Consider the following 28,000-nt stretch of genomic DNA (forward strand, 5'->3'; position numbering starts at 1 on the left):
AAGTGCAACTTAGGGGAATGCACTTAAGCTAACAATGCAAGATGGATTCCGGCTATTAGACCATGTTAGGTACCCATGTACAAATGCAAATGCACGCAAACCAATAAAATCTCTCACAAACGAAGAAAGAGAGAAAAACCCAATGGGAAAAAACTCCCCCACAAAAGAGAGATGAAAACTATACATAAGAACTCTCAAAGTAGTATGAGAAGGACAAAACCCCATGTGAGGAAAAAGTCCCCCCCATATGAGAGAACAAGAGAGACCAAGTAGCCCCCCCTCAATGTAGAAACTACACCAATGGTAGAAGCTCGAAACTGAATGAAGAAACTGCTCCATGATCGTCGAACCACATTCCTCCCCTTAGGAAGAAACAAAACCAAAGGTGTATCCATGAAGTCTCCCCAATCATGAAGGGAAGATGTAGGAAAAAACTCATGATGTGTAGAGTCTCTAAAACCTGCTCAAGTGTCCCCATGTTGATGTTGAAAGTTACCCCCTCCAAATCAGGTGTACTGATCCACACTGCTGAAAAAGGCACTCCAAGATCTAGTGGAGATGAATGTAGAACATGATCCCAAGACTCACATGTCTCCTCCAAGGATAAAGAGACCTCCTCCAAATGTTGTACATAAGTATCCATAATCATGTCAACCTCGAAAGAATGATCATGTAGAGAATGAACAAGAGGGTCAGAATGTTCCCTTGCAACAATCAAAGAAGGATCATCTTCATCAAAGAGAAGTTGAATTTCATCAATGATGTCTCCCAAATCTGCAATGTAGGACTCCACAAACAAACCTGCAATGTTTGTCAAGTAGTCATCCCAAGAAACTGAAGCTGGAAGACAATGTATATCTCGTTGCACTGAATCACAAGAAGGCAAAACTGTTGCAATATCTGCATCATCAGGTGCAATAGTAGATGTGATATCAATAGGAGGAGATGAAATGCAAGGCTCAAGAACGGGTTCACATGTGAGAACACCCAAGTTCAAGTACCCAAAGTTCTCGATATTTGAATCATAAATATGAAGAATCAACCTCATCAATAGGACCAAAATGAGAAAAGGAGTACAACCGAGATACACAACCCACCACCCCAGTTGCAATAATAGCTCTAGTCTCCAAGTCTCTAATGATAATTGAATCAGAGGTGAACTCCACAGTTTTTCTTGTTGCCCCATGAGTGATCTGATAGATGGAAAAAAGATTGTTTGTCAAATGGGGTACACACAACAAATCATTGAAGGAGTTATCCTCAATGGCAATAGATCCTTTCCCAATCACATCCATGTATGTATAATTGCCCATCAAAATTTGTGACATGTGGCAAGGCTCAAATGAAGAGAACATAGATTGCGAAGATGCCATATGATGAGAAGCTCCTGAATCTAGAAGCCATCTCCCTGAATCATGACTTGTAGTAGCACAAAGAGCTTGTCCTTTATTTGTCCCAAAAGAGTGATCCTTCCCTTTATCCTTTTCTTTGGAAGAAGAAACCGAAGTAGACATTCTAGAAGGCAGACTGATTTTGTTCTTCTCAAGAAGATGTTTCAATTAATCAATATCCTTCTTGTAACAATGTTGATCATCATGTCCTAACTTCTTGCAATATGCACAAAAAAGATTGTCCTTGTATGATTTCCTCCTAGGTGAGGATGTAGAATCACCTTGTTGTGGAGAGGATGATTGTGCTCCATCTTGTTGTGGCTTTGGCTTAGGTTGCTTTTGGTTTTTGCCTTTTCCTTGATTGCTTTGATTCCCTTTATTAGCCACCAAAGCTTGTGACTTTGAAGACTTGAGAATCCCCATCTTGGTCAACTTAGATTGCTCAAGTATCAACATCTCTGTGAATGCATCAAATGATGGTGGAGTGTAGGAGGCACCTTGAGCCAACCGATGGGTGTAAAAATTGGAAACAAAGGCTGCATATTCTGATGGAAGCTTGTCCAACAAGTTGTAAACCAATTGAGCATCCTTTTTGTCAATGCCACAATCCTTAAGCTTTGCTCTTAGCTCATTTGCTTTCGTGACATAATCTTGGATTGTATCAAAATCTTGGGATCCAATGTTGTGAGTTTATCATCAAGCTTGTAGCCCTTAATCTCATCAACTTGACCATACAATTTCTCAAAAATATTCCAAGCCTTTTTTAACTGTAGTACACTTATCATTGTGAAAAATGAGGTCATCTGATACATACTTTCTCAAAGTTCCAAGAGCCATAGAATTTTTAGTGAGCCATTCAACTTGAGCATTAGGATCAGCCTTAGGATTAGGTGGTGCTGTTATTGTTCCATTTACATAATGAATGAGTCATTTTTCCATTAACATACTCCATGCTTTAATTTTCCATGATGCAAAATTATGTGGAGTTAAAAGTGGAAATTTAGGAGAACCCGTAGCACCACAATGAAAAACATAAAATAGGAGGCACAATCATACCATTTCACGTCTGACTGTGTGTACTCCTGGCACGTGGCAGATGACTCAATTATCTGTGTGGTAGGTTATGGCAAACCAGAAAATGTCGTGTGTCTACTAACTGTCGATGTGCACAGTTGGGTACCGCCACGTGGCAAATGTGTAACGAACTACATGGCGAATTATCGGGTGTCGCATGGCAAATGTTGAAGCGAGGGTTGTGCAGTGCAGAAGGGGCGTCGGCAATGAGGAAGGACGGTGGGCAACAAGCGTCAGCGGTGAGGGTGGGCACAACGACGGCGACCAAACACAAGGAAGAAGCCGACAAGTGTTGATGGGCAACAGCGCTGAAAAAGGACAGTCATCCGACAATGAGCGACAGCCCGACAGCACAACAATTGGCCGGAGAAGACACGCTAGTGAGCAAGGGTATACGAGCCTACAAAAAACGAATGCAGCGATGACGGCGAGAAGAACAATGTCGAAGGAGAGTACGGGATCATCGGGGAAACAAAACTCGACAATGCTGCAGAGAAGGTGGCAAGGCCCACAAAAAAAAAAAAAAAAAACCCTATAGAACTTAAACACAATATGGGACGGGAGCGGGGGGTGAAAAGCCCCTCGACAAAATTTTCTATTTTTTATTTTTTTTGACAATAAAAACTTTTACAATAACTTTTAAAACTACGAAACATAAAAATAAGAATAAAAGTATTTTTGCAGAAAATAAATAATTTTTTAATATTATTTTTCTTTTGAAAAATCTGTACCACTTTAGCCAAATTGGCTAAAAAAATTCTCCAAGGCTTGAAATTCAATTTTCGCCAAATATAGGCGAATTTATACTCAAAATTCATGGAAACGGCCTCCTAGTCTCAATGGTGAGATCAAATCGCCATAAAATGCTCCTCAAATCCGAAAATAGAATGCTTCAAAAGCACTCCAAAAGACTAATCAATGAAGCCCCAATGGCGCTGATACCATGTAAGAATTTGTTGAAAATAGCCAAGATCAAGAGCACATTGAATAGCACAAAAGAGAGACCAATAGATTTGATAAGAATAAATTGTATTCTAATCAAGATGCAAAATACTGATCAACTGGATCATCAAAAATTACATACAATGTAGATGAGTCTGCTTATAAAGGCAAGGTCATATGGATATGTGAGAACACAATCATGACATGTGGCTCAATGAGAAACAAGGGTAGGTAGGGGTAGGTAGGAGAAATAATAAAGTATTCCACAAGAGGTGGATCACCCACCGAAGGTGGAATGTAACAACAAGATAAGACCACAGAAGGTGGAATTTCTCCTACATGCATCATCCCTATGTGCACACTTCCCTAAGTGTCTCATATCCAAACTACTATGAAATGCATTACCCTTAGTCGACTTAAGTAAAGTGTAATTATGAGACATAATTTACACCAACAGATTTGCAGATCGAGGAACACGACAAAACTTAACACAGCCACGCCCTGGAAAAGACCTTGGCAAAATCCAAGCAATGCTTGGGAGGATCAGGATAGGTTTTTTCATTCCCACAAGCAATGGGGGGAGGCAATAGCAACACGAGACTCCAAATATTTGAGAAAAGAGAGTCTCAGAGCCCAAGGGCATCGCAATAAGGAGTATGGCCCGAAAACAATATGGCAGCACTACCAAGAGAAAATATGGCGACCAAGAAGAAATGTTCAGAAGCCAAGGAAGTCCCTGGAACGTAAAGAGGGTATGAGAACGGAGAAAGTATCATTGATGATAGATAACAAAAGCTAGAACGACTCTGTGACCTTTTTCCGGAATGTTTTGGGGATTGGCCGTCGGTGGGAAAGATGAAAGGATGGTGTACTGAAAATTGGAAATGCAAAATCGAACTCAAAACCCTTCCGAATAGGTTTTTCTTGGTAATCACAGAAGACAGTAAGGATAAGCAAGGAATTTTAAATAATGGACCCTTTTTCATGGGCGGAAAGGGTTTGTACATTAGGGACTTGGAACCTAACTTCAACCCACTGCTGGCTTCGATTGAAGTGGTACCTATCTGGCTCAGATTATATAACCTACCTAGAGAATACTGGAATGAGGAGTTCTTCCAAACTTTAGGTAACAAACTAGGTTTCTACATCAGAGTGGATGAGGCTATTGAGTCCAAAGACTTTCGCATGTATGCACGAATATGCATTGGATGGAAACCCCATTACCCACTTCCAGAACAAGTGGAGATCATAACAAATGCAGGACAATGGCTCCAAAAAATCGAGGTGGAGGAATCTAACGAATCTGCAAGCATTGTAAAAAAGGACATTCGGAGGAAACTTGCTTAATAGGCCCTAAAGGGAAAACTGTGGAGACAACGATAGAAGATGAGGTGACCTATTATGTGAACAGGGATAGTACAAGAAAGGAGATGAGACCCAATGAGGATATGATCCAAGCTATGCAACACCCTTTCGTGCAGGGCGAGGCCTCAACGGCTCTCAATAACACCACCCAGGAGGTGGAAGCGACTATAACAGAAGTTGCTCTTATCAACAAACATAGGGAGGCCGCAGGTTGGGTAGAAGATGCCATTGCAAGAGTCGAGAAAGCAGTTGATATTCTGGATGAGGTTAACACCAGGGCTTTTCCCCTTGCAGAAACAGGAATCACTTTGGAGACTCTACAACACTCGGAGAAGAATAACGACTCGAGGTCTGATAAGGAGGAAACCAAAGACAATAAAGAATCTGATGGAGTCGATGAGGAAGATGAATGGGGATGGATGGATGAGGAAGACATTATGGAAAACAGAACAATAGAGCAATCAGAACCTGTATGTAACAAGGTACGAATAGGGGAAAAGAGATCGAGAGGCAGAAAGTCAAATCAGTTCAAGATTGCAATGGCTGGTAGTGCCAATGGCCAAAGTAAATTGATAGTAGGGAAGGGTGTCACCCTTCCTGAAGGACAATGAAAATCATAACCTGGAATGTCAGGGGTTGTAATGCCCTTGACAAACGCCGATTGATCAAACGAGGGTTGGATCAATTAAGGTCAGATGTCGTTTTCTTACAAGAGACAAAGATGAACATGGTGGAAGCGAAGACACTCATGGGATCATGGAAGCAGTGGACGAGGGTCTTTGTGGAGTCGAAGCGAGCTTCGAGAGGTCTGGGTATCCTTTGGAATGCAAACAATCACAAGGTGGAGGAAGTATGTGCCTCCAATATGTGGCAGGTATGTAAGGTTCACTGCTACCCTCTAAATGCTGATTTCACATTAATCAATGTCTATGGACCATCAAAATCCAATCTTCAAAGAAATTTTTGGAGCTCCCTGTCCTCCCTCATTCAAGATATGGAAGGGGGTGTTTTCATTATTGGGGGTGTTTTCATTATTGGGGGTGATTTCAATGCTATATTGGAACTGAGTGATAAATCGGGGGGCAAGGGAGGATTTTCTGTGAACCAAGTAAATTTTCAAAATTTTGTGACGGACAATGGACTCAAGGAAGTCAAATTTAAGGACAGTTCACATGGTCTAATAGAAGGATCTTAGGACAGCATGTTGCAGAGAAGCTGGACCGTTTTTTCTTGGGTGAGCCTTGGGCGAAAACCAATCTCCTTTTCGCCTCAAATATCCATCCAATGGCTTCTTCAGATCACCTACCAGTTGAACTCACTATAGCCTTTGATGCCCCCCCCCATCAGATGCCCTTTCAAATTTGAAAAAATGTGGTTGAGGTATAAAAGCCTGAAGGAATTAATCAATGAATGGTGGTCAGGGGCTCCGGAGATGTGTGGTACTAAGGCCTTTGTTTTTGTCAAGAAATTGCAGTTTATTAAGTCAAAAATTAAAGAATAAAACCGAATCAAGTTTGGCAATATTTTTGCTAACAAAAGAGATCTGGAGGACAGACTAGCGATCTTGCAAGAAGATATAATACAAAAGGGGATGACATCCGAGATGTTCTGGTAGGAGCGAGAACTCAAAGGACAATACAGTGAAGTGTTAGCTCGAGAGGAGATTTATTGGAGACAAAAGTCAAGAGAGTGTTGGCTACAGGAAGGGGACAGAAATACAAATAATTTTCATAACTCGGTTAAGGCGAGAAGATCCCAGAACAAAATCACAACTATCCACAATAGGGAGAATGTCTTATTAGACAATGTGGAGGATATCAATAAAGAGGTGGTTGAGTTCTTTCTAGCATTACTATCTAAGGAAAATGAACCCAACTTGGAGCACCAACAGAATGGCATAATAGTTATCTCGGAGCTGATAACAGCTGCGCAAAATCAGGCACTGATGAAACCTATTCAAGTTGAGGAGGTTCGAAATGTGGTTTTCAGTATGGAAAGTGATAAAGCGCCAGGGCCGAATGGTTTCCCGACCTTTTTCTACCAAACTTTCTGGGAGATTGTAGGAAATGAGGTTTGGGTAGTAGTGGAGGAGTCACGAAGCAAGGCGAGTGTTGCAAAGGAGCTTAACTGCACACTTATCGCCCTTATACCCAAGGTGGAGCACCCTGCTAATTTCAATGAATTTAGGCCAATTTCCTTGTGCAACACCATTTACAAAGTGATAACTAAAGTGATCTCAAATAGAATAAAACCTCTGCTGAGTCTTATTATCTCAGAAGAACAGAGCAGCTTTGTCCCAAGTAGGTCAATTGTGGAAGGAATAATAATTGCCCATGAGGCCATTCACACAGTCTGTCAGGCGAAAGTGGATAGAATGATGATCAAATTAGATATTAGAAAAGCATATGACATGGTGGATAGGGAATTTCTTCTCCGGGTCTTGCAAAGATTTGGCTTCTCCAAAGAACGGATTAGCTGAATACGGGCCTGTATAGGGGGGGTGTGGACTTCTATATTGGTCAATGGTAGTGTTGTGACGTTTTCACACATCGCCCCATTGCAAATGGGGACCCTTGTTTTTTTCGCTTTTTAGGGTTTGTTTTCTAGGTCTTTTAGGGTTTTGTCAGCTGGCCTTTGCATTTTGAGTGTCGCCAAGGGGATCACATGGATAGCAAATCCGGCTTGAGTGATGTCTTGATCCTGAAATGTGGCTAAGTCTGGAATGTCCTGAAAATTTGGCTAAGTCTGAAAGTCCTGATCCTGAAATTTGGCTAAGTCTGGAATGTCCTGATCCTGAAATTTGACTAAGTCTGGAAACTGAAAAACCTCAAAAAACTAGATTTTGCAATATAACTCCTGGAGGTCTGAAACCACTCTCAAACATCCTGAGAGTATATATGGAATATAACTTAAAGTATAAGAGTACTTAAATGTTATATTCCATTAAAATTGTCCTGATAGAGAGTTCGAAAAGTCAAATTTCGCTCCTGTCCTTCCCTGAGGATCCAGAGCGAATTTCGCTCCTGTCCCTCCCAGGAGGACCAAGGCGAAGCGCTCCTGTCCCTCACCAAGGGTCCAGAGCGAAAAAGCTTAGTTGAGCCATTCCTGACCTTGTTTGGACGAATTGAGACATCAAAGGCATGGTGAAGGGCAAAATGAGCATGATAGAGCATCCAGACTTGATCAAAAGCAATGAAATGAAAAAGTTTTTGCCTAGAAGGTCAAATTCGCTCCTGTCCCTCACTGAAGGACCAGAGCGATTTTCTTTATATGCACAATTTTAGACCTTTTTTGGACATTAACTTTTATTCATAACATGAAGCAGGATGATATCTTCCCTAGCAAAGACATTTCATGGTGAAAAGTGAAGCATTTGGGCCTGGAGGACAAAAATCGCTCCTGTCCCTCACTGAAGGACCGGAGCTTGAAATCCAAAATTGCCTTGCCCTTGAAAGATTTGAACGATTTCGCAAATTGATAAGATCAAAGGAGATACATTTTATCGGTTGAATATAACTTGAAAGCGCAATCATGAGGAAAATTGACCCTAGAAGCAAAATCGCTCCTGTCCCTCTGCCAGGGACCAGGGCGAATTTCAATGATAGCTCCCGTCCCTCTCTCAGGGACCAGAGCGATTTTCTTATAAGACAAGTTTTGGCGAAGTGAAATGAGTTTTTTTAAGTTTGAGGCAAGTAAAAGGAGGCGTAACGAATCTATTGAATATAATTTTGAAGAGTGCAGGACGCCAATGAAGCCTATTTTGTCCTAGGCGCTCCTGTCCCTCTCCAAGGGACCAGAGCGATTTTTGCCTTAGGTCAATTTCTCGCCAAGTTTGAACAAACTCCCGGCCAAGGATGAATGAAAGGGGACACAACGAGTCTATTGAAGATAATTTTTGAAGTTAGCAAAGTGTGATGGAGCCTACAAGTCCAAATTCGCTCCTGTCCCTCAGTAAGGGACCAGGGCGATCTTCATTTTATTAACCAGTTCATTCAAAAATCACGCCAAGTCAAGGACGTACAAGGTTGCACAAGGTCGAAGATATCATTTGGAAGGCAACGAACAAGAAGCAAAGGTTGAAGGATAGCAAATGTTGGCTAGAGCATAAAATTCGCTCCTGTCCCTCACCAAGGGACCAGGGCGAAAACCATTTAAACATCGAATATGCCTTGTTAACGACAAGTAGAATATGCATGAAGCGAAGGGATAACGTCATTGCTTGCCATATAATGAAGATTGGTGATTGAAGAAGCAAGATCAAGGAGAAAACACCAAGATCGCTCCTGTCCCTCACCAAGGGACCAGGGCGATAATGGTTTGTATCTTTCCACCATCTCCAAGTTTTGGCGTTAAAACATTTTTTTTGAATTTTATTAAATGCTAGAAAAATCGATAAATTGGAATATTCAATTGATAGCATTTAAAAATTAACGCATGAGCATTTAATTGATTAATTTTGCCTATTTAAAAAAAAAAACGAATTAATTAAAAACAATGGCATTTAATTAATTAATTATTATTTTAAATGAAAACTTGGAGCGCTTGGATTTACTTGTTTTATTCTTACAAAGTCGGCCTTTGGTTTTATTTTAAAATTGCTTTTAATTACCTTATTTTGCAAAAGTCGGCCTAAGGTAATGCATGGGGTAAGCGCCTATAAAGGGAAGGTGATAATTTCATTTTCAAATCATCATTTCACCTTCATTCATATGCGATTTGGAGAAGACAAAGAGAGGTGCGATTTGTATTTACAAGGAGTGAATTTCATAAAGGAGAAGTGCGAATTTAGCAAAGGGAGTGCGAACTTGAAGTTAAAGTGGGGCGAACTTGCCAAAGACTACATTGAAGACCCCCCCCCAAAGGTGGCGAATTACTAAAGAGGATCGCTCGTTTGAAGGAGATCACGTTGAAAGTTTCAAACATTAATTTTTGCCTAGGCGATTTTCTTCATTTTGCATTTTTTGAGTTAGCTCTCAAGTAAGGTATGGCAAGATCCCTTGTTTTAATTTTAAATTTTGATCGTCATAGCCTTAAAGTTTGAATTTTGAAATTTTGAATTGTGATAGCTCAATCGTTTTTTAGGAAATGATAACTCAAGGACTTATCATGAAGTTTCCTAAATTTAATCTCTAATCTAGTTATTCATTGCAAAATCATGTTACTAATTTTGAAATGTTGTGTAGGTATCAAGATGGCGACTCCCAAGCTCAAAGGATTTACAAGTCGGAAGGTTCTCCTCAAGGAAAATCAAGCCAGATCAAGGATGGTCTCCTCAAGGACGATCAAGTAAAGACAAGGGCGGCCTCCTCCAATCCAGCGTTTCAAGGCAAGGTACAAAATCATCCTGCAAATCAAGGACACAAGAAGTCAAAGCAAAGGGTTCGTTGAAGAAGCAGATAGTTCCAGAAGAATTAATTAAAGCTAGCTTCTCAACAACATCAAGTTGAATATCTACCAAGTTCCAAGTGTCAAATGAGGTGGCATCCTAGTCATCGCTCATCCAGTCAGTGTGGTCCACCTCAGCATGTCCAGATTCGATGTACCTAACTCATGGGAGGTGGCACAAACTTCGATGTACCTACCCCGGCTATTCATTGGTCGATTTTTCCAGAGAGGACATGTGTCCAAGCAATACAATTTTATCATTGGTCAAGCATTAAATGTTATGTAATGGTTGTAACAAACCCTAATTAGGGTTTTCATTGTTGAATCTTGGCCATTGATCTCGAATTGATCTAAGTCATCAAATTGTATTGAGGGCACTATATAAGCCCTGGCATTTCATTTTGTAAAGGGGGATAGTTAGAGTTAGTTAGTGAATAGAGAGTAGCTAGAAGGTGATTAGAATGGCAATTAGAGTAGAGTAGAGAGAGAAGGCAAAGATTGTTGCCAAGAGGTTGTTGTAAAAGACTTGTAACTTCATTGAAGAAATGGTGAAATTTATGGGTCGATTCGACAATTTGCATGGTCTTTATACTTCTCATGTTTGATTTCATGTTATTAGATGAGTGGAAGAAATGTGCTTGATTGATGGTGAAATTCGTATATCCATACTACTAGCAGTTTGTTGATTGCAGACTTGCCTTGTGTAGTCAACTGGAATCATTCAGCTTAAGCTTAACTTCAATTGTCGCTTCTTCATTGATATGCATCAACCTGATGGTGTCTATGCCTGCAGTGATGATTTGAACATCATAAAGCTTTCCTTCGAAGATCGCACTAGCCTTGTGGAGATGGTCCTGCGATGTCAAAACAAGACCTAGTTAGAGTTTCATCAAAGATCAATCATTGCTCCTACATTCTTAGTATTAGGATTAGATCCTCTCTTCGCCCTCATCCTTTTTCCATTTTTTCCAAATCTAAGCTAGCAAGAGCCTGTGTTCCAGCAATATTCAAAGCAAATCAGAAGTTCAATCATCAAATGTAAGTCCCCTTGTGATTCCAGCAAATCACATCATACCACTGGAGCTTATCCACACGTAGAGACCCTACATACAAGAACCTTGAAGTTTCTCCGATTGATCCTTTTCGCGATATCTTCAGCATTCGGAAACTTTATTCAAGAGAGGATAAGGTACCCTTGGGTATTTTATTCTGTGTTAGGCTGTGTACAAAATACACGTCAACAGGTAGCCCACAAGGCTTTTTTCAAACCACACAGGGGCTTAGACAAGGAGACCCATTATCACCTTTTCTATTCATTATATTAGCAGAAGTCTTGGGAAGACTAATTCGATCACACCAACAACGAGGAAGATAGCAAGGAATTAAAATTGCGGAAGGGATGGAGCCAGTTACTCATCAGCAATTTGCGGATGATACCCTGCTGTGTGGACAGTCTTCACTTCAAGAGGTCCGAGTGATTAGCAAGACAATAGATGATTTCTGCAGAGCAAGTGGTTAGCAGGTTAACTGGACGAAATCGGAAGCTATTTTCTTTAATATAGAGATTGACAGACAGCAAGTAATTTCAAATATCTTAGAGGTCAAAATGGGTACCCTTCCTGGAAAGGGTTTGGGTACCCCCTTATTTGGTGGGAAGAATGGCCCTACCCTATGGAACAACCTTATTGATGCTTGTGCAAACCGCCTTGAAGGTTGGAAGAGTAAATGGCTTACTCTTTCTGGGCGGATCATGCTACTCAAAGCAGTCCTCTCTGCCCTCCCCATATTCTCCATGACAGCCCTAAAGATTCCGGAGAAAGTGATAAATTGTATAAACAGGGGGATGAGAAAATTTTTGTGGAATGACAAAGAAACAAATGACAAAATTCCTTTGGTCGCGTGGGATAAAGTCTGTTAAGACAAACAAGCAGGGGGAGTAGGACTGAGAAACTAGAAACTTTTAAATGAAGCAATGGGGGCAAAAGTGATTTGGCAGATCTACGCTCAGCCGAATCAGAAGTGGGTACAAGTTTTAAAACACAAGTACCTAAATATGAGCAGGGAACGAATATTCACAATCACCTCCTTACCAAAAGGCTCAGCCATATGGAATTTTATTGCCTCGTGCAGACATGTCATCACAAAACACATCAATTGGGAAATAGGTAATGGGACAATGGCCAAATTTTGGACAGACTCTTGGGAGGGAGACCAGCCCTTTCAGACAGACAAGATATTAAGAATATTAAACAGGTTACTAGAATCCAATGGGGAGAAAAGGTAGGAGATTTTCTCTTGAAAAACAAGGTCCAGGGGGTAGATATGTGCGAATGGAAAGACGTAGAAACTCTTCCATTATCAGCAAATCAAAAAGAGATGTTAAAGGGGATCATGCAGGAGTACACCCCTATGTTGTCTACAAAGGAAGACACTTTGAGATGGTGTGGTTCAAAATCGGGGCAGTACTCGGTGAAGATTGGTTACAACATTCTTGACAAAACGGAAGAAAGAAAGGAATGGCCAATAAAACGTATGTGGAGCTCCCCAATTCTACCAAAAGTAGGAGTCTTCACATGGCTGGCTCTGAAAAAGCGCATACTGACAGGGGAAAGATTGCGCAGATTGGGCTTCTTGGGCCCTTTCAGATGCATAATGTGCAAAAAGGCAAAGGAATCCCTGGATCATTTGCTTCTACAATGCGAGGAAGCGCAAACGGTATGAAGCTTCCTTTTAGGGTAGCTAGGATGGATGGCTCCTCTACCTAATATAGTCCTTGACCTTTTCTCTAGCTGGAATATACCGAGCCGTAGATCAATCTTTTCCAATCTATGGCTAGTGGTGCCATCCCTTGTAGTATGGGAGATTTGGAAGGAAAGAAACAGAAGGATATTCCAAGAAAAAGAAGACTCAACGGAGAGTTTGCTGTTAAGAGTTGAAAGAGCGATAGCGGAATCAGTCTTAGAGGCAGCCAGAAACCATAATCTGGCAAAACATCCCTATACTAGAGAGGACAGAATCATTCAAGCCAATTGGCCACTTGTGAATTGCCAACCCGTTAATGGGTCCTTGAGGGTTAATCCCCCTTTAGAAAAAGAAGAGGTTAAATGGGATCCGCCAACTAAGGAGTGGATAAAAATAAACTTTGATGGGGCATCTAGAGGAAACCCGGGAACCTCAGGAGTGGGAGTAGTCGTGAGAGATGATAAAGGGGTCATCCTTTTCAAGGGTGCATGAAGATTGCAGGATGGAACAAATAACAAAGCAGAGGCACAAGCGGCACTAATGGCCACTGAATTGGCTATAAACATGAAAATCCCAAAGTTGCACCTGGAAGGAGACTCCCAAGTGATTATCAATGCAATAGCAAAGGGTAACACCCCGTCATGGAAACTATCCCATTGGGTGGAGATCATTCGAGAAAAACTTAACTCCTTTGAGGATTTTCGGGTCTCCCATGTCAGGCGAGGTGCCAATGTAGTGGCAGACCTCCTCTCCAACATCGGATGTGACATGACAAGCCAAATGGCCAAGTGGTGGAAGGGAGATGGCAAAGTGTGGAAGTGGAATTAATGCAGTCCTAGAAGTATGAAAAAATCAATAAGCACGCAAGACATCCCGTAAGGACAAGGACACCCTTTCAAAAGCACTGCAATTAATGAGGCAGTTACTGAGTGTTGAGTGTCTGATCGAGACAATGGCGGAGGACAGCAAATCTGTTGTGAAATCCTTTTCCATTTATATCATTGATTATGCATTTATGACCCGTCGCAAATGACGGCGAAGGAATTACCAATTTGGCTTATGAGCAATGTATTATCAAAGAATCGGATTAATGTGAGTTTTTATGTCTTTTGCAGTGTAGTTTTTGGAGTTAACAGGTTTTGAGCAGGTTCAATGGAGGCAAATTTTACCCTAAGAACCGAGAAGAAACTGGTTCCTTTTCTGGGAACAGTGTCAGATAAAAGAATGCAAGGACTCTTCAAATACAAGGAAGAGAAACTATGGAGTGCAGCGCGTCTAATGCTAGGGGAGGAGTTGGTGCACATTCACTTCAGGTACAAGACGAACATGGAGATTTATTCCTTGATTATGGCTCGGGCATGCGAATTTGAACCAGAGGTGGAAAAAATTAAGCTCACGATGACAAAGTTGATTGATGGGGACTATTTGATCAACCTTGACTCCATTTTGGAGTGGGTGATCCCTCAGACTGGAATCCGCATTCGGGAAGGAGATGTCGAGGAGATATTACCCTTTGTTTGCGGGTCGGAGAATCGAATAAAGGAGCAATGCAGAGAGCGAGATCGCATAGGCTGGGAAGCCATGAAGCTCTGCGTCAAACTCATAAGAACAGATGAGGTACTGAAAGCCCTTAAGGTGGTGGCGCGCATGGAGGTGGGAAGAGAACTGCGAGACCGGTTTGAGGAAGGGCGGGCGGTCCAGTTTTTAGCAAGTCTAGAAGGAGACCCAGACTTTGGGAATTTGGATTGCATCCTGAAGATGGAGACTGAAGCAACCAAAGGAAAAGCTCTGGCAGACATTGCAGATGAGGAGGAGAAGTAGACGAACCAGAGCGATACCGACTGAGGGGATACGGTGCTAAAAAATCGTTTTTTGCTTTCTGCTAGTTGTTGGTTTTAAAAAAAAAAACAATATTTTATGGATGATTGTAATATTTAGTGCAGAAATGCACAATACTGGTTTTATTTCCGTTTTAGCTTGAACGCTCTTCATAGTAGGCTAGGACTGTTAGTTTTTTGGGCCGATTTTGAAATTTGTATGGCCTCGGATTATTGTAGCCTTTTTTGGAAATCAATATAACACAAAAATTACCAATCAAAAAAAAAAAATCATAATTTGTGAATTAAATAATAATAAATTTTAAATATATATAATACTATATTTATTAATTAAAAATATTAATATTTACATATAATATTTTAGACATATATAATATTATATTGATAAATTAGAAATATTTAACTTGAAATAGAATTATATTACATGTTAAAATCTTAAAGTTTAATTCTAATAAATTCATAAATTAATTATATTAAGACTATTGTTTAACGTGTATAGTATGTTATGTTGAGTGTCAAATTTTCGAATCTATCACTCCATGCAAATTGTTGCAGAGTCCTTAGAAAAGCCCTTTGCCATTCGTCAAATGCTTCAGAATGTCTAATGCTAGGTGATGTGATGTAAATTCAAGAAAGACTATTGAACCCATTGATAAAGGCAAAACCCTAACACGGCGGAAAAAATCATCCTGAACCCTTAAGCGATGGGGAAAAACACCTACAGAAAGTGGTTTCCTCAAATATATTTTATTAAAAATGTTACACCATTTAATCCATATGAATTTGGAGCGAATTTCAACAATTTTTCAGCAGTTCTTTGAAGTTCGCCGAATTTCGAATTTCATGGGGAAAATTTGGCGAATCCTATGACTTAGCCTACAATTAATCAATAAATATTACATGTGCATGTTTAACTTTCAATTCATTCTCAAATTGAATTGGTGTCTCCTATTGCAATTTGCCAACAATAAAACATTATATATGCATGTTTGACCTTTTAGGCCATGCTTATTTTGAAGATGCACCACACTTAGTCATAAGAATGCCATCAAAACCCAATCAAGATGTGTTTTCTCTGTGCTTGTAGTTCACACAAAAATATAGGGCGAGGAGAATTTATGCTGAGATTCCTTTTTCAAGTTGGTATGAAGTTCATAAAATGGTACATGCTTTCTGTTGAGGAGGCAGATCACACCAACAAAACACAGATCAATGTAAATCTGGAGAAATTATGTTGAAGCATATATTCCAAATAGAAAGAAATGGACTCCATAAAATGGTATACACAAGTTGAGGAGGTAGTTCATATGGAAATATAGGCCTATAAGATACATGGTGTCACTATCTTAATGATATACACAGCTGCCACTGTTGTCAGATACATTTATTGCTCATAATTTTTAATTGCTGCTATATTGCTGTCAACATTTTAATTTTGATGTTACATATAGATAAACTTGTAGAAATTTGAATACCCTATGTAATAATAATTTATATATGTATACACACTGCCAGCTCCCCATCATCCCAAAAAAGGGCTCCCACACTGCTATCCCTATACTGAAACACCATTGGAACATAGCCATAAGTAGTATGCATGTGAAAAAGATTGGTTATTGTCTAAACTTCTAAATAGCATTTTTTTCTTTTTCTTTAAAAGCAGTATGATGGAGGAAACAAGCTGGAAGCTTCTGTTATGGTGCATTCTTTTTATTACTGACTCAGTGTGATAAGTAAAAGCCATATGGATGTTGTCATCCCACCAACCTTTTTGAGACTAGTGTCCCAAAATCCCTTTATATGTTTAACAGAAAAAGTAAAGGCCTTATAATTTTCAAGAATGGCTACTCAAAGATAGCATCATTAGAAAAAGGACTTACGTAGAAGAAAAGGCGTAATAATATTGTCAAGCCAGGACACTTTTATATTCTGGAGAAGAAAAAGAAAAAGAAATTATTGATGAAGCCTATTAACTTATAGGCTTATAGCAAGATGAAGAAATCAAAGTTGTGCACACATACACGTTGCATATACAAATGATCACATATGAATATTCAGAATGTAAAAGTATTCAAATTTATGTTCAAAAGTGGAATGTTAAGGATTTTGTCTTTCTTTTAATTCCTTAGACAATATTCAATGCTATTAATGTATGCTCTCTAGTTATCTCTGATTATGAACTGAAACTTCTTTGTTTGCAGGTGGCTGTAGATAATATTTATTGATTTTGATATTTCTCCAGCATTCTTCACAGCACATATATATAGGCATTGCCTTGTAAGATCAAGGCATGCCTTGACCGGACATGTCTCATGACATGTCCGATCAAGACATGTCTTGATCAAGGGTGGTGCCTCTTCATAATGCAAACTGATAACTATCAGTTAATATAAATGCCGATACATAACAAATGATAATCGATGCCAATCGGTTTGTGATTTAATGCGGTTTGATTATCATTGTAACCAATAATGAATCGGTTAGTTTCTAATGCAATTTTAGTTATCATTAACCGATCACTAATTGGTTTATTCTTAATGCTATTTCATGGTAATCGATGGTAAATGCAACCCGATTATGGATCGGTATAAGAGAAAAATATGTTAATACGATAACTATTGTAGTTATCATATGACACCACTAATTAGTGTTGTCATATGACAACTAGAATAGATATGCAGAACCGATTACAATCCAAACGAGCTACTTTATGAGGACTTGGTCCTGAAGTTTTCTTCATCCTCTTCACTCGATATTGATTGTACGGAGTGGTTGTTTTCTAGGTCGACAAGATCTTCGTCGAGGAGTGGCAGGTTTTTGGCAATTTCCTCCCACTCACTCCACATACGACGTGTTGTGCCTTCTTCATCGAACGGTTTGGTTTCATGCACCCTTTATTAAATAAACCTTAAAGACACAATAACATCATCCAAAAGAATCTAATTTGATCACATAAGTATAAATGCAAAGTGTAGCTAAAAGAAATAGCACACTTAGATATATAAATATTGTCAAATATATACAAAACTCATAAAATATGAAATCCATGAAATCAAAAGTTCCATACAAATATCAAAACAATAACTAGAAGTCTATGGCTTGGAGGAGCCTGCATCCTTCCCACGAAGGCGTCTAAGGCAAGTCCTAGATGATGTTTCAGCCATGACATTTTTTAAACTATGAATATGTAAAGATTTGGAACAAGGCATATGTATTATGTAGATTTTTATGGCCATGATTCATCATTGGCCTAACTTGCATAAACTTATAGTTTGATGAAGGTTTGAGGGCAACATCAAAACAAGGTTGAGGGTGGCACACCTCATGGGGATCTGGAGGTGAGAGAGAGAGAGAGAGAGAGGTAGAGAGATAGGTCTAGATCTTGGGAGAGAGAGAAGGGAGTGAGATAGAGAGATAGAAAGAGGGGATAGAGAAAGTAATATGGTCAAGGTAGATAAACAGAGTGAGATACATAGAGCAAGACAATGTTGATAGAAGCTTGCTAATTACTTAAATTTGAGCAAGTTTAAAAATTTATAAGATCTTCTAAAACCTACAATTTGCATTATAACTCCTAGAGAGCTGAAACCACCCTCAAGCATCCTACCAATATATACATGAAATATAACTTGAAGTATAGAAAGGAAAAACACATATTGAAATGTGACTTATACTTTAATGTTATATTTCATGTATATATTTTGATGAAGATAATGAGACTAACTTGAAGACAAAGATGTGGAGTAAAATGTTATATTTCATGTATATTCTGGGGGCATTTCATAAACTAAAAAAGTATTGAAATTTTGAAACTTGAAAAAAAAAATTGAGTTTGGCAGATTCCAAGTAATGAGACTCACCTAGACTCAACTTGTCTGGCTAGTCCGTCAAACTCAGCGAGCCTATCCCAGACTCAGCCGAGTCCGAGTCCGAGTCCGAGGGTGAATCTATGACAATCTTGTTTCTATGGTATATGTATATTCATTTTAGTATTTAAATATATATATATGCCTCCAAGTACCCACCTACAACCTTTTTAAAAATGGCATACCAATACCCACCCCACCTCCTATAACAATAACAGTATCCATCTCGTAGTAACTATGTATAACACTATGATGTGTATTGCACTCCTTTTTGCTCCAAAATTAATAGAAAATATACCTATGCAGTCTCTAAACTCGGTTTTATCAATGTTTTTCCAGGTTTTAGGAATGGGCAAAAGGAAGCCATGGATCTTAGGGGCAGCTAAAAGATTTCAATTTTAGCAATGGTGACTAAAATACTGTATAGAAGTTAATGTTTGAAATTTTAAAACATGAACTAAGTTATAAATACCTAAAAATAACTAAACAAACTAAAAAAAGCTTAAATTTTGAGAAGTACTAAAGAATAAATATAATGTGTTGAATATGCAATACCAATCCATTGATTCCACAATTTATCTGATAGATTGACAATCAATCATGAAATTTGATTTAACTTCAATGTACTAACCTATAATAAAATCCAGGCAATTTGATTGTTTAAAGATATTGAAAATTATGGATGATAAAGGTTCAAATACCATCTGCCTTGTTCTATACAACAAATCCTGCTAGATGAAATGAAATCAATAATCATCTCTAAAATAATTGTTGAACAAAACAAGTAACTTCAAATTGTGCTAATTTTCATACTCTTTGTAAATTTCTCAACAGCCATAAGAGCTCAATTGGAAACGATTGCCTACTTACCATAGCAGAGAAGGCCAGTAAGGTTCTACTACGAATCCACCTTTGCACACCATGTTTCTAAACTTTAGATATTTTGGTGTTTTAGTTAAGTTTAGATATTTAGGTGTTTCAGTTAAGTTCTAAAACTATGTTAGCCCAATTTTGGGGGACAGGAAAGGGGACCGAGAGACCTGTTGATGTGTTTTTTACGCACATGCGAATACAAAATAAAATACCATAAGTATCTTATCCTCTCTTGAACAAAATCTCTCAGATGCTGAAGATTAGCTTAACGATCATTTGAGACAACACCAAGGTTCATGAATGTAGGGTCACTATGTGTGGGTAAGCTTGTTGGTTGATGTGATTATGCTGGAATCACAAGGGGACTTATATTCGAATGCCTGAATGCTTGATTTGCTGGAACTTAGGTCCTATCTACTCAATTAGAAGATTTAAAAAAGGGCAAAAGAGGTAGGGTTCGAGAGAGTCTATTATAATCCTAAGAATGTAGGAAGATGAGTGAATGACTAGATGAAATCCTACTGAGCGAGGTCTCACCATCAACTTGAACAATTTGACACAAGCTCAATGCAATCTTCTAAGGATCTTTCAAAGATATTTGAATCAATACCATCAAACATCAATTACCATTCAATTTAATGCATAAGCAATGAGTGTAGAACGATTCGAAGTTAAGCTCATATCAATCCAGTTGACCACACAAGGCACACTCACAATCAGTAAGAGGCTAGTGGTGTGGACTAGGCGGATTCCACATTAATACATTAAACAACTTCTTCCATTCAATCTAATCAACATGAAAATAAATTGAGAAGTAGAACCATGAGGCTTGTTGAAATAACAAATTTCACCATAACTTCAATGAAAACAATATCTCATTTACAAGTCATACCAACAATTCTTCCCTCTCCTAATCTACTTCTATTCTAATTGCTATTCTATTATTTCCTAACTATTAGCTATTCTCCAACTATTAACTATTAACTATTAACCTTTACAAATGAAGAGCTTGAGCCTTTTATAGTGCTCTCAATACAATTCAACGGCTCGGATCAATTTGAGATCAATGGCCAAGATTTTACAATGGAAACCCTAATTAGGGTTTGTTACAACAAACTCTCCTTAGCCAATGAGAAAATTGCATTTCATGAGTGTGGACCAATCATAGTTCCCAAACTCGCCGCAAGTCGTGCGAGTTATCTAAGTCGCCGAGCCGAGCAGACCTCGCCGAGTTTTTGAGACTCGGCCCGAGTCATGGGATATGATATATAATTTTATATATATATAATTGTAAAAGTATATAATTTCAAGATTTTGCCAAGTCATTGTCGAGTTGTTGCCGAGTTGTAGCCGAGTCACGAGTCGAGTTGGCCTTGCCAAGGACAGGACCTAAAATAAGGTTCGTTGGCTGACCTTCATAAAACATGTTCTTATCAATTTGCTGCATGTTATTTGAGTGGTTAAGATCAAGATAAGCATCTCGCTCTATGTCCTTTCCAAGGAGAGGCCCAAAATGATTAAATCCGCTCCATGACCGACTTAGGGACAAGACCTATAATAAATTCGCTTTTGACCTTGCTAAGGACAAGATCAAAATTAAACTGCATCATTTGATTTGATCGATCAAGATCTGAAACAAGTAGTTCTCTCTCTAACCGGCCTAAGGACGGCCCTAAAATGCATTTCACTTTGTGTCCTCTCCAAGGACAGGACCTATAACATGTTTTGCTTCGAGTCCTTCATGAGAACAAGGTCAAGGTAGGAAGTTGTTTGACAAGTTAGTCTTTCCATCAGGATTCATATATGGAATATAACATTTAAGTATAAGAAAGAGAAAAGATATTTATACTTCAAGTTATATTCCATATATATTGTCAGGATGTTTGAGAGTGGTTTCGGACCTCCAGGAGTTATAATGCAAAATCTAGTTTTTGGAGGATCCTTCAAATTTCCAGACAGACAAATTTCGGGGCATTTCAGGATCAGGATGGCATTCCAGACTTTTAAGGTGAGTTTGCTCTGACCTTGATGTAAGGGATGGGACCTAGGAGGACATCATGCATTCAACCAAGGTTTGATTTAGCAACTTGAAGCACGACCAGATAGTACACAAAAAATCCTAGGAATGATCCAAATAACCCCTAATCACTCAACTGACCTGACCTCCTTCACTCCATCTTGAGGAGATCCACCTAACTTGATGACCATTAAGAAACTTAATCCCTCAAATGCAAAGGCTAAGACACTAAAACGACTAACAACAAAACTAAAAGAGCTAACCCTAGAAAGCAAAAACGTGGGGGTCCCCATTTGCAATGGGGCAATGTGTGAATACCTCACAACAAGACCCTCAAAATTATAGACATAAAAAACATACCAGTTGTGACAAAGGGGTTCCACTAAAATATATAGAAAAAAAAAAAGAATTATTCGCATTATGATGAATTGCAAAAAAGTACATTATTATTTGTATTAATTCTAGAGACTGAATCACAGTTTCATAATATAATACCAGTTTTTATATGTTCTTTAAGAATGGAATCCTACATCTCTTTCCTTTCTTCCTTTTTGCCTATTCTTCCAGTGGGTTAGATGCTAAATCAGCTTGTGATGTCACTGGAGATGCCCAGGCCCCCGGTTATGCAACTTAGGCCTAGGTTTCTCCTTACTCTTCAAAAAAATCCAAGGTCATTTCTACGATTCACCAACTTGACAATGGATGAACCAGAGACATCACCAACATTTGGAGTGCAAGTTTAGAACATTTTCACTCAGTTTCTTTGTCTTCTGTCCCAGGAAGAAAGTGGAGATGTGTTTCACAAAAAGTAAGAATGCATGCCCAAGTAAAAGCTCTTCTTGAGCTATTTTTTATTGGTATCAAATTTTTATTTGAGAGATTAATTTCGTTGTGAATAAAACCAGAACATTTTTTGTTGCTTTCTTGATGGACCCGTTATGTTCTACAATCTCATATATTGTGTTGAGATGGAAATGGATAGAGTATAATCCTTCTTCTGGGATCCAAATCTACGTTTCTAAATTAAGAAAATATATTATAACATGAAAAATGCAAGCTGCTGAGCGTTCACAGATAGGTTCAAGAGGGTTCAAATCATCAATACAAACATAGAAATAACTCAAGAATTTCTTTTCAAAAACAATCTACATAGGGAAATTCAAGAAATTTGGCCAAACTATTTTACAATGCAGTATAGTCAGAACATTGGCCCATCTGGCAACCTATGGAACTTAAAAAGTCATTTAATGATTTGCTTTAACTAAATTTTCTTGGCTAAAATGTAATAACTCAATAAAATAGACACAATTTCAATCAGCCAATGTTTGAATTCATCATGAAAGATAAGTCTATTCAGACTATAACTGCCAGGATATCAAGAACATAGCATTACCTTCAAAGCTGCTACCAGCACCCAAAAGTCAGATGAATTAGAGCTTACTTCAGCTGAGCTGTCATTAATAATACAACGAAGATGTGAACCTGCAACATGTAAAGATTATTTGGTAAAAAAGAAACTTTGCATATGAAATTCTCCAAAGCATACTACTACTCAAGTTACACAAGGCCTGATAAAAACATATTACTGTAAAGAGTTACATCAACAATTTTCACCAATACATCTTATGTACCATTCGAAAGATCTGCATGAATGTTTTCTGGCTGCCACTTCAACTACCATAGCAATATAAGGGGAAGAAAAAAACAGGATTAAGAAGGAAGCTGCAACCATATTAGATACACAAACAAGTAATAAGACACGTCATGAGGTATAAAAGTGCCACCTTAAATAACTGTGGATCTCAGAAATGGTATAAAGTAAAAATTAGGCAATCTGAAAAGAAATGTGGACAAAAGAAAAGATAAAATGACCTTTGAAGATGAATAAAAATATTAACATTCAGGTGTAAAATATGAAAGTGATGAAACAGTTAAAATACATCTGGTACAATGTGCTAAAACAATTAGTAGATCGTTACTGTAGCTAACAGCACAAAGAAGGAACATAAACATAAAATATAGCATAAAAAACAATTTTGAATATCAGACAAAACACAATTCCTAAATTAGTAAAATTTAGTGCATGCTTCTGAGCTCTTGAACCACAAGTCTTATCAAAAATTATTGTAACTATTTTGTTATTAAACACTTTGTAAGCTTGAATACAGAAAGTCACTTATGAGGACACAATAATCAGTGGTTCATAATACTTGAGGCCAAGTCTGATTTGTATGTATTCCTTTGAAATTAAATTAAAACTTCATGTGCTCTGAATCTCTTGGATGCCTGTCAGGATTTGTTTTCTGCACCCAAAACTGCCTAAACTTGCTCATTGGATTCAAAAGTACTAAATAACATATCAAAGTTTAAAACAAAACCCTTTTTCCTATAAAATAACTCTTAAAATGTCATGATCCCGATCATGTCATAGCAAACATAATAACCACACTCACTGTCATATCAGAAATTCATAAATTGATTTAGAAAGACTTCACAAACAATATCAATTACTATTATTAATTCCACCACGAATAATATATATGGGAGGAAGTTCGAGTAAACAAATATCGATTAAGGGAACTAACAATTTCATTGGTTAGTTATTTACATAATGATTATATTAAGTTGTAATATCCCTTATATTATGTTCATTTATATATATATATATTCATTTTATGGATTACTTTAATCATTTCAGTACATTATTATTATTAAAAAGATTATTATTATTCCCAAACTTATTATCCACAATTTATTAAATATATATTATTAATTTACAAAGTTTATTATTAATATTATATTACTTACAAATTAATAAAGTCATCCACAATTTAATATCTTTGTTTATGTGCCTTACATATATTAAAATTTGTTTATATATCTACCAAAGGCACCGGGTAATATTTAAGGATCCTGACGGCATAGCCCAAGGGATCGTGTTCCCTTGGAATGTCACAGCCAATCGCGTTCCCTTGGAAGGTCACAGCCAATCGTGGGCTTCTAAATATTAGCAACCTCCCTCTCCAGAAAGACACGGATAGGAAGAAGGGAGGAAAAATATAGGAAGAAGAAATAAAGAACAATGAAAAGGGAATCGCAGGAAAATATCTTCAGCCATCTGACAACTCGGCAAACCATTTAGAAGTCTGGCTTTCTTCCCACGGACAGGTAAGATAAAGAAAATAAAAAGAAAGAGATCAGCAGTCACTTTGGCTGATAACATTACGGTAAGAATATAAAGGCTGTTAACAATATCATAGAGTGGTATTGTTAATACAATTTAATCCTGTTATTAATACAATTTAATCGTGTTATTACAATTAATACCACTAATACAATTTAATATGATTAATACAAATATGATACAGCTAGTATAATACAATGCTGTTAATATAATAGGGTGCAAATAAATAACTGTTAATAGTGTTAATATAATACAATATGTTAATTCGGTCACATATTAACACAGTACTATAATTAATGTAATATAACATAAAAATGACAAAATAACATAATGATGTCAATAAAATCTAAAGCTCATAAGGTTAATTAAATCTGATATAATATTGCTAATATAGTAATATATTAGCAATATATTACTGTTGTCATGATAATAATAAAACATGGACAATTCACACTCAGGTAATTAAGGACTAAGTAAATAATTGACAATGTAATTCGAGTAATGCCATATCAAATGTAATTCTTAACCTATAGATTCTAGTGATCTGATTCTTCATCTTTCTGTAGTACTTTCAAAGATAGGGAGTGTGTGGGGGAAAGGCAGAGTAAATCAGTCACACGGCGAAAATGTCCCAAGACAGGTAGGAAACCTTGAGGGGGCCACATGTAGACTGTGTCATGCGCCCTTGGCACAATAAATCTTCCATCTTGTAAGGATTAGCAGAATAAGGAAGAAGAGACTCATGCAATCTATGATATGTAAATCATACAACAATTGAAAATATTTTAACATTTCATTATTGGCATAAGTAAATGATTGATAGGTATGCATAATAATAGCTATGGTTGGATAATATGGAAGAAAGTCAGGATGAGCTCCTAATCCTAAATCCTAAAATTATTGCTAATTTATGTTTTTAGGGTGAATTTAGGAAGGGGAAACCTCATAAAAGCTGCACAAAATTAACATAAAAAGCTTTTGAATACACTTATACTATGGTGAGTAGAGAAGATCCCCTCTAAACATTTTGAATTCATACAAATTCAATACTAAAAGCACATTAAATCATTACTCTAAAATATGAAAAACGTGTCCTTACAGCTCATCAAAAAACTTATTATGAAGAGAACTCAATCATATCCAAAGGTGAGATCCTTGTTGCCACCATGATCCAATATGAGACGACTGTCACCAATATCATACTAATCTGGACTTTGTGACTTCGTTGAAGTTGCATAAATCAAAATTGGCAAACTAACGAACTTTACCGCAAAAATTGCATTGAACTCAACACTGATTGTTGTTGTGATTGGGAGGTATCAAATAAAAACGGGACCACATTTAGCTGACCATCAGCCCTACTGCCTTAGGTCCACTAGATGTCCTTCTTAGGTGCTTTTGTCAACCCAGCACTGAATTACTCCATCTAGGATTCATTGGAATTAGAAACTTCCTCACCAGTCATAGGTCCCTTTAAAACAGACTTGGCACATGCCCAATTCATCACTCTAACTTTAGGACAAATTTTTTGTGTTGTATCAAAGATAAAGATGACATAGGTATATTAAACACATATGTAATTAACATTATAAAATAAACTTTTCATTAACTTTTCAATGTGCTACCTCATTGGAGATTTTTGAGTTAGAACATTGAGTGCATGTGTTATATTTCTCACTGTTGATATTTATTAATATTACATATAGATAAAAATATTAGCTCATAATGTTGCATGTGCATCCATCACACAACCCACACCAAAACTCTAGGTTGATGTGGGTTGTAATGTTAAGAAACAAGGTGAAACTATTGCAAGAAAACTCATACAAGTGCATGCAAATCTGAAATTTGTTTCTTTAAACAGGGATTACCATAAGATTATTAAAGTGATTTCATAATCAGCAAGCCATGCCAACACAAAATTATGTAGAGAAACCCTTTCGAGAAAAAACTTCACACAAGAAAGAGAACTAGAATTTGTTAATCTGACACTAACACTCTTTACTCTAACAACAATTCAACAACACCTATGTAGTTGTAAAACAATCTCAATATAAAATTACTATCTCATGTCTCCAACTTATAGAGAAACAGGAGATGAATACCACAAATGGTTTCTCAAAACTATGTACCATCAAACCATGGTAAAACACAAAAACTCCCACATCCAAAATAAAGAGGTTCTCCTAAGAATAGTAAATGCAACTCTTGATGAGCCATGACCATACTAATAATAGAAAGCATCTTTGATTTGTAACTCCTCCAGAATGATCCATATCCCAAGGTGGGCTTCCAAAATCATTACCCAATTCATAAGGGACTTACCAACAACATTCAAAATGTTCTACTACTCAATTCCCACACCCAAGTTGAGAAATTTGCTAAAAATAGCTTCATAACTGTCACTGCCAACTCCACCCCTTCATGAAAGCATATAACAATTAATGTCGAAATTCTTGAAAAATCTAGATTACAAATTAATTTCCAATGACACCCTATGTGTCCAAGGACACATTCAAAGAGTGTTGGAAACACATGAATAATGCATAGGATCGAAACGTAAATGGCTCCTTAATCCTAACATATAGAACACATCTGTTGTGCAAAACACCACTCTTAACATCATGAAAAATAATTCCATCAATTAAACAATTGCAAATGATAAGGCATGCCCCCAGACAATTAAAAGTTTAAAAAAATTGCCACTTACACAACATAATTACCCACATATCTTATAGTTTGTTATTGAAAAAAATACAAATAGACTTATGCACAAAGAAGCAATGCTAACAAAGCCTTAAACTATGTTGCAGGATTCAACAACCCCCCCACCCTTGTGGGTTCAATTCAAGGCCGGGAAGGCCACTTGAACAGGCTGGACCAAAGCAAACCGTGGCATAATTACAGCTGCCCGCTCAAAAATAAAAAAAGTGCCTCAACACCTAATTTTGCCTTAAAGTGAGGGCTCTTAACCTCTTTTTGTTAATTTCACAAACACAACTAAAACAACATTTTTACCTCCAAGCTACCATTATTGATTTTTGAAGGTTGCTACATATTTCTGTAAAGATGAAAGCTATGAAAGAGAAATATCTACACCATCAGGGGAAAAAAACTTACATGGAACAATTTATCTATCAAGGGCTTTTTGTCCTTTTAATGTTTTGAACATTTTTTAAACCTTTTAATATTTTTATGTATAATATAAGGGTTATAATGCTGATTTATTTTTGTTTTTCTAGGTTGTGTTGTAAATTTGTAATATTTTTTTTATTTGTCATATTCGTACAAAAGCATTGGTAGTCTAGTTCAATTGCCCGACA

The 28,000-nt window shown here is 37.6% G+C and overlaps 1 protein-coding gene across 4 annotated transcripts in view; it reads right to left on the bottom strand.

Moving 5' to 3' along the window:
- The window catches only part of LOC131076289 (NEDD8-activating enzyme E1 regulatory subunit AXR1), a 165,616-nt gene that overhangs the window by 90,955 nt on the left and 46,661 nt on the right, over positions 1-28,000 (bottom strand). For all 4 annotated transcript variants that reach the window (XM_058013405.2, XM_058013408.2, XM_058013406.2 and 1 more), the window contains exon 8: positions 22,887-22,975. In XM_058013405.2, coding sequence (XP_057869388.2) covers positions 22,887-22,975 — 89 coding nt within the window. The remainder of the gene's footprint in view (positions 1-22,886; positions 22,976-28,000) is intronic.

This window comes from Cryptomeria japonica, chromosome 4, assembly GCF_030272615.1.
Source record: "Cryptomeria japonica chromosome 4, Sugi_1.0, whole genome shotgun sequence".
Taxonomy (NCBI): Eukaryota; Viridiplantae; Streptophyta; class Pinopsida; order Cupressales; family Cupressaceae; genus Cryptomeria; species Cryptomeria japonica.